At 35.2% G+C, this 13,070-nt stretch overlaps 1 protein-coding gene across 1 annotated transcript; it reads left to right on the top strand.

Moving 5' to 3' along the window:
* The first annotated feature begins 989 nt into the window (after positions 1-989).
* On the top strand, positions 990-11,864 carry LOC144437577 (cysteine-rich secretory protein LCCL domain-containing 2-like). Its single transcript, XM_078126544.1, has 11 exons — positions 990-1,148; positions 1,363-1,375; positions 3,525-3,833; positions 4,808-4,877; positions 5,265-5,331; positions 6,154-6,287; positions 7,458-7,589; positions 8,164-8,233; positions 9,317-9,447; positions 10,152-10,227; positions 10,669-11,864. The coding sequence occupies exons 1-10, from the start codon at positions 1,092-1,094 to the stop codon at positions 10,186-10,188; spliced, it is 1,020 nt and encodes a 339-aa protein (XP_077982670.1). The 5' UTR covers positions 990-1,091; the 3' UTR covers positions 10,189-10,227; positions 10,669-11,864.
* The last annotated feature ends 1,206 nt before the right edge of the window (positions 11,865-13,070 follow it).

Genomic DNA, 13,070 nt, shown 5'->3' with positions numbered 1-13,070 from the left:
ATCAGGTCATCAAAAACAAAATCAGATTTTGAAATGATATAAAAAAGTGACTTCCAGGGGAATTACGGGGTCACTTTTTTCGAAATCAGTTCTCGACATACAGCAATGTTTTAGAAAATGTAATTGGAGAGGGTCATTGTACTTTGATTCAATGTATTGTCTAATAATTTATCAAATTTTTTGCCAACCCCCCCCCACTGCCAAAGCCCACGACTGTCCTTATTGTACCGTTATGTTAAACACATCAGTCTGATCCCTTCTGACAACCATGCAGTGAATATTTATAAGTTGTTAGTTTTGATGTAAGCTACTATACCTCCATGATCTCACACGAGTAAAGGGGGGGGGGGGTGGCAGTGTGATAAGATATTAGATATAATGCGTTGGAGTGGAGATGTTGACCTCAATTCCATTTTTTTACAATGTTGGCAATGTGCCCGTCTAGTACAAGGAGTTCTTTACATTCTATATAAATTCCTAAATTAATGCAGTGCCGTCACATAATTCATTGTGATTTAACAGTGGGGAAAAACAATGCCTTCAAATTCCTCGATGTAGTAGCAGAGGTTGGATCAATTCTTTAAATTATTTTCACGTTAAACAGCATTTTAACCTATGTTTTTTAAACACTGATGGGGGGGGGTCATGTTTTAGAGAATGGAACTTGAGGAAGGGCAACTTATTTAGGAAATGGAGCCACTGAGGAAGAAGGGTTACATGTTATGCAACGGACCAGACTTGAGGTCAGCCCCCCCCCCCCTCCATCCCAGCCCTGTACGTTCTGTAGGCTTGCTTGCCGAATAATACACTGGAGAAAGAGATGAAACCAATAAATGAACTTCCCACCATCGTGGATAGCAATCAATATTCTGACAACAATGATTCATGTGAAAACGTGGAAAGCAAACACAACAAGCATCAAAAATAAATTTGACAAATGTCCGGGTAACAATTGTTATATTAAAGCCACTTGTTAATAAAGACTAAAATTGAGGTAAGCTACGCACACACTGCCTACCTACCTGAATACTACACTAACAGACACTAAACTCAGACGTTATACAGTGCAGTGGTGAGTGCAAAAGAAGACGATGAAATCTACGTTATGGACAGTGTTGTATTTGTTGCTCTGCATTTCTTTGCAACCGGTAAGTGTAATTATAAACAAAATTAAAGCACAATTTATGTAATTTTATCAAATTTTTTTCAAAGATGATCACTACATGCAAAGCAATTAAATTGATAATTTGTAATAAAATGACACTGACATTTAATTTGGAGTTTATATTCAGAGATAATAATCAAACTGTTATTTCTCTAATAATCAAATTAAACCATTGTTTTTTCCTAACACCATCACAGGGACAAGCTGAAGGTAAGGACTCGTGTATAATAACAGTGTTACATCGCATGTTTGCTGTTTTTTTCAGTAAAGTAGCCTGCGAGGGGGGGGGGAGGCAGCGGCCCCCCCCCCCAAGATCTTTAGAAAAAAGCTACTTTTTGAATACATGGCGATGTTATTAAAATCGTTATTTACGTGACGATTCCTAGCAAGCGATTTAATAAAGTCAAAAGTGACTACACTGACTCCTCGCTAATATGTATCTTATATCTCTATTGTACGCTGGCTTAACTTTGAATTAAAATGTGTCCAGTTAAAAATGTAACTTTTTGCAGTGCAGCAAATTAAAAATTCTTTGTGCTGGAAAGTACAAAAGAAGTGCGCACACGAACTGTGCATTTTCCGCGAGGAACATGGTCTTGAAAGTCTCCTTCATTTTAAGATAGCAAGTCGCAATATGTCAGAGAGTGAAACTCTCCCCCAAAAAGGCAAAAAAGTCGTTCAACGTGAGGTCGCCTGCTGCATGCAGTGACTCTGAAGATGCGCTCGATCTAATTTACATCTTGTTCCTTATAAAACAATTACTGATAAAACGGCAGATCTCTTTTTGGAATATTTGGTGGCCAGGAAAAAACTGTTAAACTAAATACGCAGTTTCAGATCCACTCTTTGAAGAACCACTTCCAATAGTGTTCGACGTTGTCTTTGGTTAAAATGATGTTTTATATAGTAGTTGGCTGTCACTATTATTTTAATGCATTGTACCATATAATTGTATATCTCCACTGTAGTGTAGGTGACAGAAGGGGTGGCTAAAATAATGCTTGAGTTTCGTTTAGCGGGGCTTAACATTGTTTGAGAAGAGAGGGTGAGAGGAGCTACAACACTTGTTTAACCGTAAATTGTGTACATTTCCTAACTGTAGCTATGCAGACAAATTGCAAAAGATGGTATCAAGATGACTGAATAAGTTCTATCTAAACTCGACCTGAAATATTTTGCTATCATGAAATATGGTTTGTTTTATCCTTGTCAAGCATTGTGAAAAAATGAAATCGCCCTACCTACCCAATGTGATGGGTTAGGTTGCCTGTTGACCAGCTTTTTAATTTTTTTCTGGCCTTACATATGATATTTAATTGCGTATGCTAAAATTGATATTATGCAAGTTTATGTAAAGTAGCCACCTTTCTAAATTTTAAATGCGTGTGATTGCACCAAGACAAAGCTCTGCCCCCCGCATTATCTGAAAGATTTTATAGCCTTTGACATCCAGGAAATACATCAAACTGTACAGTAACATGATTGTGATGTCAGATTCTATTTCTAGTCATCTATTCATGCTATGCTATCGAATAGGTTAGTTCAATTGTCTACACGTGATTCAAATCTCCCTGACATGAAAGATGATTGAATATATATGTAGTGTAAAAAGTAAATTAATTTTTACATGAAAATACAATAATAGTAGTTAGATTGAAACGTTTCATGTGACCCTCCTAGGCTTGAAAGGAAAGATATACCTTAACTTTAAACTCTATATCAGGCAATGTTATCATACACCACCATACTGTAAGTCATGAGTGCTACTGTATTTTCCTAGTTTTATATGAGTTGAACATTAAAGTGATGTTATGTCTATAACCTTTATAAGGACAACACTTCAAACACGTAGTCTCATTAGAAACTAGCACAAAAAATATAAGTGATTGTAACACTGTGTTTCCCCACTCTGTTACATTACTCGACTTAAATGTGTTGCAGTATCAACGATACATACATGTGTAACGCACACAGTTTCAGCGGTGTCTGATCGACGTTGGCCGTAAATTAAATTAAAAATGTGTAGTGTGTGTGTGTGTGTGTGTGTGTGTGTGTGTGTCTCTATATATATATGTGTGTATATATATATATATATATATATATATATATATATATATATATATATATATATATATATATATATATATATATATATATATATATATATATATATATATATATAGGAAGTCAGTGGTAAGATTTGTCCGTAGTACAGTGCTCGATACGTCTGCACGCAGAGCGGAGTATATGTTGAGGGTAGAAGAAAATCAAGTCGGGTTTTTCGTCTCTACAAGCCTGTTTCGTGAGTAAATCACTCGTCAGGAGATGTTGATGCTATATATATATAATGGTTCCATAGATACCTGCAGCTCAGGAGCATTCACAGGATTAGCACTTGGATGTTTTCAAGATTCGGAACTACTTGGAGTATGTGATGTCAGGGTTAAAGCTGTTCTTTCCTATGGTGGAATGACCGTCAACAAATGCATTGAATACTGTGCGAAATTGGACTTTTCCTTTGCTGGATTATTCAATGGTGACGAGTGTTGGTGTTCCAAAGAGTTCACTGACTCCAACATAAAGTTAGACGATGGGTGTGAAATCCCTTGTAGCGGTGATGCCAACAAAAAGTGTGGTGGTTCCGATGCACTATCTGTCTACAAAGTTGGTAAGTTACTAGATTACATTTAGTACTACCGGTTTTATTTGTACCAGAACTCCAAATTACTAACAAAACTTCTAAAACGCAGAATTTAAGTCACAGAGTATGACATTACCTTACACATTTACCAAATCTCAGACAATTATTCTGTAGCAAATGTAACAGTGGCGTGACCATCTATTTGTTAGGCAGGCAGCACAAATATATGGATCAAAACAACGACATTTTGACCCGTCCATTTCCTATGATTTTACCTTCCGTAATTATAAGAAAAATAATTTTATCTTCCGTAGCGGTAAGAGAAGGATATGTTTTTATAGTAATGTCTGTCTGTCTGTCTGTCTGTCTGTCTGTCTGTCTGTCTGTCTGTCTGTCTGTCTGTCTGTCTGTCTGGCTGGCTGGCTGGCTGTCTGGCTGGCAGTCTCTCTGTGACATCATTTTCTCAAAAAAAAAGGCTGTCTGAATTCCTGCAAGCGAAATTCCGTACATATTATTTAGGGTCATGGCTAGAACTATTAGGTTTAGTAAGCATCTATGAATATTAATTAGATATTTTCAGGAATTATGGAATATCTTGAATGCCATCTAATTTTTCAATATGTTGATGTGTCTTATAGAGCTTGGTGATGTAGTTTTTAACCCTAATGAGTAATTTGCATTATTAATTATTTTCAGTAATTAGGCTATAACTTAACAAAAATAAGAATACATTTCAAAGTCAATATAATTAGGTCCATTCATCAATAACAACAAAGCGCACATGTCCTATAAAGCTTGCTGATGTACCTATTCATTTTAATGTATCATTTGCATAATTAATTTTCAGTAATTAGGCTCTCTTTTAAGAATGCAAGTTTCCAACATTTGCTTTGCAATAAGGTTGCGTGCATCTTGTTGTGATTGATTAATTAATTAATTAATTGATTGATTGTCCGTTTGTTTGTCTGTCTGTGTTTACCTATGTACATTTATATTTGTAGTTGCTATGGTAACAGCTAACTGTGAATCCCAATCAACTGATGTTTGTGACAAGACAGGAAAGTCGTGCAGGTAGGTTTTATTTTTATTTTTATTGCTCCCAGCATTTTTTTCGATACAGACACAGTTCGAATCATTACTGATCAATTTTGGAAAATGTCCACAAACAATTGAGTATTTATAGATTGTCTACAGCTAGCAGAGCCGGTGCTCATAAAAGTTTCACAAAACAACCACATTGCAATCGATCTGTACAAGTTGTATATAAATCTGACGTGTAAAATTATTAGGTACAGCCTGCCTTTTTACAAAGTGAAGTTCAGAATCGTCTTCCACGCCGTGTACAACGTATACGAATTCGAAAGTCTGAAGTTAAGTACATTTGCAATCCTGAGATACGGATTTCGTCTTACCAATTTAGGGATGTCTTGTCAATGACAGTCTATCGTTCATTCCTAGTGTCTTGTGCCCATCTGGATGTGCTTCTGCTAGCAGGACAGTGTGGGGTACTACATATTACACAGGGGTAAGAAAATAGGTTTTTTTTAGTATTTAATATATAAGAAACCTGGCATCACCGTATTCCTGATTAATTTAAGGGTTCTTTTTATGCATGTCACATATGATATGTTTATTGCGTTTCTAGGCCATCGGCTCATAGGCAAAGTTTACAAAATAGTGAAAAATGTCTTACAGATAGCAAAAGTGAGAAACATATATTACAAAGTATTTACTTTGAAAGTTCTCATCTCCATAGCTTTGTATACATATATTTACAAAGTTTTAGCAAGATCTCTGAATTAGCACTACTCATTATGATTTTAAACTAATTGTAATTGGGTTGGTTGTGAACGTTGATTGGCAAGAGTTGGTTTCTAAGGTGATCATAAACTGGACAAATTCAAAGAAAGTGGGACTCATCTTCGACAAATAGTACACAATCTATTTATGACAATCAATACCATGACGCCGTCCCTGTTCTATGCCTTTATGCATTTCAAGTGGATTTTACTTTAAACATTGTCGGGTTTATTTGTATATTTTGTTGTTATTTTTCATGTCTTTGCTGGCGGGAAAACTAGAAATGACACATATGGTTGTCAATATATTATTAAGTACCATGATTAATGACAGCCCTCCTTGTTGGTGAATATCAATTATATATGCAAACTATGCAGTAAATTGAAAGTCGCATATTTATTGGTTATGTGTATCACAATATGATATCATCCACTTCTCCAGTTTGTTAGAATTCCACATTTATACTACATTGTAGTAGCGGCATCCGTAACCTTCCCGATGTGTCCACAAGAGGGCGCTTGTCAGTGTAAATATTTATCTATTTCAGGACTCCTCGCTTTGTAAGGCTGCCGTTCACGACGGGAGAATAACCAATGCAGCTGGTGGTGTAGTTCACGTTGCTTTCAGGGCAGGTGATAGTAGCTACACCGGGTCCACCAAAAATGGCATAACTACCACAAAGTAGGTGACAACGTTATTTCTAAAATCTCATATTTGGTAGGCGATCTAGATATCCCACCAAACCAAATAGAATTAAATCTTATATTTATTGCATCCGTCAAGAAAACTAATTTTTTCATTGGATTTTCTGCTATAAGTATTTGGTGCTAAAACAAACTAGAAAGTATACTAACTAACGTAGTAATAGTTAACAAAAAAATAATGAATATTTAGTGAATAATTTGCATAATTAATGATATTCTGTAATTAGGCTATATCTTAAGACTGCATACTTCAATTTCAATACAATTCAGTACATACATTAACCATAACAAAGTCTGTACGCCCTATAAAGTTTGTTTATGTATCTTACAGTGTTAATAACTAATTTGCATAATTCCAACAATGTGTGTAGGCTCAAAAATCTATGGTTTACCCTTATGGGAGGCAATTTAGTTTAAATCTGGTAAGTGATTGAACCAATATACTTGTATTGATGTAAAGGCTACATGACATGTCAAACTCATAAGTTTGTAGAGCTTGCAGCAATTTCAGCTACATATATAAGAAAATATAGTTTATACCTTGTTGTTTATCATGTTTTATCAATTCAAATGTCTAATTTGAAAAATACATCTTTCTTTGCAATGATTAATATTCAATATGAACAGCAGGCATCATACATACAAGTAAAAGAGTTGGTGGCAAAGTTATAAATATATAATTATATAAAACTTACTACTTTCTAAGGGACCCTTCAGTAATTACAAGGGGTAAGGCCAGGGAAAATCAGGCTTGGGCTGTTAAAATATTACCCTCCCCAATTCCATCGTGCTAAACAGTGGCCCTCGTTCAACTTTCTTTCTCTAAAACATGACCTCCTCCTGTTAAAGTAGTTCAAAATGTGGGTTAAAATGCTGTCAGAAATGTAAAAGGACACACATCCCAGAATCATTGGATGTTATCCCACCGCTGCCACCAGTGTTGGAAGTTTTAACATTGGTTATTTTCCACTACTACTGCCAAGTGGATGTGTGTGTGAAGGCAAGCACTGAATTTGGATGCCAATGGCTGAGTTGTAGGCTGATTTTCCTAATTAAGTTTTATACTGTTAGTCTCTGTTTAATTAAGCCATCATAAATATCACATTTCAGTTCACTTTGACTGTGGTTGTCTTCATTTTATTTACAGCTATGGTTCATGGCCAGTGACATTCTGGTTCACAGATGGTGTCACCGACGACAGTCTAGTACCAACCCCTGAACCCAGCACTATCGACTGCAATTCAGTTGGTTACAGTGTTTGTCCATCAGGAACCTGCAGGTAAGATAATATTAGTTGTTACTATCCATAATTCTCAAAGGCTATGATGGTGTAGCAGGTTCACTTTTGCTGTAAAACCACCAGGCCGATTTGTGGCAAAGCTGACCTAGAATGTGTCCCCCAAGAAGGTGAATATTACGATAACCCATGATAATAATTTTCTACAAACTCCAGCAGATATCTGCTGAAGAGTAAAAATACAAGGGACACATTTAGATAGCAATTTTAATAATGCTACATAAAACCTGTTTTCAAATAGTGATAATAGATCATAATGATAAAATGTGTGTGTGTGTGGGGGGGGGGGGGGGGGAAATGGGCCGGGAGGCAACAAGCCTAGAACCTGTTCTTTGACAATTTGGTCAGTCTTGTGACCTTAGTCAGCCACTCCATAAACAAGACATTTTACAGCTTTCTAATAAACGTTGAAAGACATGCTGTCGTCATCTCACTGTTTCCTTACATACAAAATATAAAATAAGTGATGATTTCAACATGAAATGTTCATAAACTCTGACCTAGCTAGGCATAAACTCTGACCTATGCATATAATATGTTTACTTTCTGAATGCAGAGTGAAATGTCCATCAGGATGTCTTCAAGCTACTAGGACAGTATGGGGTACAAATAATGTGTTCACTGATGTGAGTATCATATTAAGGCGTAAACAAAAATTGTGTGGTTCTTATTACATTCAATTTAAAATGGGTGGTGTAGGTAGATTTTTTATTTTATTTTATTATATATTTTTTTCATGTGTGAGTGTCTAGTTCAGGTTTTCCAATGTTTTCCAAATGGTCTCTGTGTTGTTTATTTCTTCCTATCAGATGTACAGCCATTACAGATTGGAAGAATAGTTTTATATTGTCTTTTTAAGTTGATGTCAGTTTCTGCACCCACTATATTATTTTTCTTGAATATGTAAAAACAAGTTTAGGATCAGCGTGAAAAACTAGGTGGGGTTCAGGTAACCAGAACCAAACAACTTTTTTATTTGGCCTAATAATGATTTAGGCCCATAGATTTAACCAGATTTAACAACCTACCTAGCAGTTGAAAAAGCTCTGCTGGTTTTTATGTTTTTGTTACATAAGATTAAATTGTACAGTAAATGGACAAGGTGACCTCAAATCTTGTATTTAAGTTGAACACTGTCTAGAACCAGTTCAACTCTGCTACAATTAAGAATAACCAAGTGTTTATATGGTTGTCGATTAATATCACCTAGCTATAAACCGTAATATGTCAAAAACGTCACTGGATGTTTACACAGTATTCTACAGATACAGTTACTTGAGAAACGATTCAGTCTCAGAGTCCATATATTCCAGATTAATAAGAAAAAAGGACAAATATGTGACATTCAAAAAAACCTTTATTTTAATACTGTGCTATCAGATTGCATTGGGTACAGTTATTTATTAATTACATCTAGGTGCACTGATATTACAAAAGATACAGTGTGGAAAATCTGGTCTTCACTGGGTTTTCTTCTTCTTCTTCTTCTTCTTCTTCTTCTTCTTCTTCTTCTTCTTTTTTCTTGGGGGGGGGGGGAGGGGGGGACACTTCATCATTGAATCTAAAGAGAGAGAAAGATAACATTCAGCTATAAAAAAAACACCCCCATGGTTGAAAATGGCTGACCCCTTATATGAACGTGTATTCAAAGTGTGTCATATATGCCCTATATAGTATCCATGTTAACATTCCGCCACTCAAATGTACAGGATTCCAGTGTGTGCAAAGCAGCAATACACCAAGGAGTAATAACTGCCGATGGAGGCTTAGTATCACTGACATTGAAGGCAGGAGAAGCAAGTTATCAGGGTGCTACTAAACATGGGGTGACTACATCCAGGTATATCAAATTTTGGATTAACCCAATGGCAATCATCATAATGTAAAATGTACTCCACTTTACTAAATTCTTAAAATAATCATCTTTGATCACATGACATATTATGGACTGATATTCAATTTTTAATAACACACAGTTGTTGACAAATTGTAATGTATAGATTGAAAATCCTTTAAAGTGTCCATATTGATAACAATTGTGTATTTATTTTGTATTTTTAGTTTATAAAATAATTTTATCGTGGTTTCCTACTTGTAAAATCAATAACAACATAAATTACCAAGTCCTTGTTTGTAATTCAATAAATTGCAAAAGATTAATAAATATGTATAAAACTAGGTGTACGTATAATAACACACTTTTTACACTTTTTAAAAATAGCTTTTTGCAGAGTTACAAACACATACATTGTCAATATTGTTTAGAAAGCCATGATAAAATTGTTTTATGAATAAAAAATCCAAAATAAATACCCAATCATCATCCATATGGCCATAAAAATGGTACTAAATGTCTTTGTTCATCTCAGTGAATTTGCAAGCGTTTAGGGTTACACTCATTGTGAAAATAAATATTGTTTGACTATTGGCCACAAGTGATTTGAGTATGTTCTACGTCATACATCATAGTTTGGAAGACGTCTTTCACTGTGGGCTAACCTATGTGTAATTAACAGAAGAATCACATTGTTCTTATTTTTCTAGTTATGGAGTATGGCGTGCTACAATGTACTTCTCCTAATAGTCAGACCCTTTTATTAAGCTCTGTGATTAATAAATGGTAAGCAAACAGATATTTCAATCTCAACCATTTAAACTAGGAACATATTCACTTAAAGGAAGAAGAATTTGTTGTTGTTGTTGTTGTTGTTGTTGTTGTTGTTGTTGTTGTCGTCGTTGTTGTTGTCATTGGTTTGTTTTACACTTAAAAGTGTAGAAGTGATTCAGAAGTGTAAATATGTACTTGACTATTAAAATACTGTATTGATTTGATGAATGTGTTTTCCTATTCTACATACAGATTCATGTATATCGTCATTACTACATAGACATCCATGCATATCATAATTATTACATACAGATTCATATATACATTGTACATTGTATATAAATTGAAGTCAATGTTAAGTTTGTACTACAGCAGCTGAATTAGTAGCAATTGATTATCATGTCACTCTTGATCGAACACTGATCAGTCTTTGTGTTTTCTTTCTGTCAACAGGACGTCCTACACATATACGTCAGCTGACAAGAAATCGCCTTAAAGGATGAAACTATCACTACTAGTATTTATCTGCATGTTTAAATAGATTCACCTATATTAGACTAGAACAGGAAAAGTCGATATACAGCTAAAATGATGTAGGCTTGGTGTTTCACTCACGCAACATAACATTTAATACACATTCTCAGACAACTTCTGATGTAAAAGAAACAATTACATAGGTGCCATGCACAGCGGGAATGTAGAAGTAGTCAAGTTTAAATGTTGAATATCAGCACAGACAAGTAACAAGACTCTTGTTACTTGTCTGTGTTATCAGTTAGAAAATAAACTATTGCAGCCTTTACAACAATGTTCAACCAACTGTATCTCGTACTGTCTCAAGCTGTGCTATAACTAACTACTGTAGCAGCAAATTTCTCTATTGGTCATGCACAGTGTAATCTTTCACTCTCTGGTGTACATTTCACTAGTGGTGTTGTAAGCAGAGTCTTCAGGATATGGACACTGTGGGATATCTAATGTGGTGTAATAAACAAACTTGCAATGTTGTATTGTGTTCTAGTTGCTAATTTAACATCAAATGTTAGAGTTGTTTGTTTACCATCTGAGTGAAGTGAGTGCAGAGTGGTATGTGTGGCATATTATCTGTGTATAGTGACTAGCCAACCTTGGTCTTATCAACAATATTTGAGAAACTTACTGTAAGTGGCTTAGTTTCAGCACAGCTTGTGACAGGCTAAGAGATACAGTTGGTTGAACATTGTTGTAAAATCATCAAGTCCATTTGTAATGATGTTTTTCATTAGTTAGCCTGTTTTACTGCACTTTGAAAGAATAGCAATGCTTATCAGTGGCAAAGGATCCTGCTGTGTTTGTTGTGTCTCGAACTGATAGTGTTAGTCTGGAGTTGAAATATGTCTATCTTTGTGTCAAAAATGTAATGTCCCATGTGTGAAACACCAAGCCTACATCATTTTAGTTATAGGTATAAGACTATGCATGTATCATATTACTTCTGAAAGTATCTAAAACAGCCATCTTTGCAGGTGCAGAATAATTGATACCAATATGATGAAATATGTAGTAAAGTGGTTTGAACAGGTCATAATTATTGATTAAAGTCATGTTATTGTTATATTGTATACTGCTTAGAGCTGGATTAGAAATAAATATTCAAATGCATGAATTGATGCATATCTGTCATTTAAGTCTTATCTGTTGAGAAAGTAAGACAGTGTGTGTGTGTGTGTGTGTGTGTGTGTGTGTGTGTGTGTGTGTATGTGTGCATGTGTGTCTGTGTTTGTGTTTCTGAGTTTCTGTGTGTGTGTTTGTGTGCATCTGTGTCTGTCTCTGTCTGTGTGTTTCTGTGTCTGTGTGCATGTGTGTGTTTCTGTGTGTTTTAAACGTTTAGATTCTCAACTTATTATATCAGGGACATTTATGTTCAAAAATGGGGCATGTTTTTGCATTAAGATATTGCATAATTAAAAAATATCAATTATGCAAATGACTCATTGAAATCATCAAACTCAATTGGTCTGGTATGAGTTGTTGTTTTCAACTAAAGCTTATGAAATTTGAAGATTGCATCTAAAAGATATTGGCTAATTACCAAATATCAAAAATGGCAAATTAATTATCACAAATCGAAACTTACATCAATGAGGTTTATGAGATACTTGCTTTTATCATCTATATATATATTGATACAGGGATGACGGTTTAGCTGTTTTCCACAAAATATCGGGTAACAAGGCAGAGCGGATAAAGAAAAATATCACAAAGATCTTCAATGACATCGGTCTGAAAGTAACCATTGAAGCTAACCTGAAAATTGTAAATTACCTCGATATCGTATTAGACCTTTCCAGTGGGAAATATTACCCATACAGAAAACCAAATGACAACCCAGTCTACATCAATTCACAGTCAAATCACCCACCGGTTATCATCAAGCATCTCCCAGCAGCCATAAATAGAAGAGTGTGTGACATCTCATGTAATCATAATGTTTTCAATCAGGCAGCACCCCTCTATGATGACGCACTCAAAGCAAGTGGCTATAAAGACAACCTTACTTACACAGACAGAATTGACACCATCAAGAGACGGAGAAATAGGAAACGTAATGTCATCTGGTTTAATCCCCCATACAGTCAAAACGTAAGCAATAACATCGGGAGAATTTTCCTCCAACTTCTTGGCCGTCACTTCCCTAAGGAGCACAAGTTACATAAAATTTTCAACAAGGGGAATGTGAAAATGAGCTACAGTTGTATGAATAACATGGCTTCCATCATCAAAGCTCACAATACTATGATCCTTAAACGCGGAAATGAAGCTCCCATAGGGACATGCAACTGTCGTGATAAATCAACTTGCCCGCTTGATGGGAA

Source organism: Glandiceps talaboti, chromosome 7 (assembly GCF_964340395.1).
Source record: "Glandiceps talaboti chromosome 7, keGlaTala1.1, whole genome shotgun sequence".
In the NCBI taxonomy this organism is placed as follows: Eukaryota; Metazoa; Hemichordata; class Enteropneusta; family Spengelidae; genus Glandiceps; species Glandiceps talaboti.
Note: the sequence above shows the minus strand (reverse complement) of the source record. Positions and strands in the feature narration are given on the sequence as shown.

Bases quoted from the DNA above. Each gene is read 5' to 3' on its own strand.
- LOC144437577 (XM_078126544.1), top strand. From the start codon at position 1,092: ATGAAATCTACGTTATGGACAGTGTTGTATTTGTTGCTCTGCATTTCT. The intron at 3,834-4,807 runs GTAAGTTACTAG...TTATATTTGTAG, and splicing joins ACTATCTGTCTACAAAGTTG to TTGCTATGGTAACAGCTAAC. The intron at 6,288-7,457 runs GTAGGTGACAAC...TTTTATTTACAG, and splicing joins AATGGCATAACTACCACAAA to CTATGGTTCATGGCCAGTGA.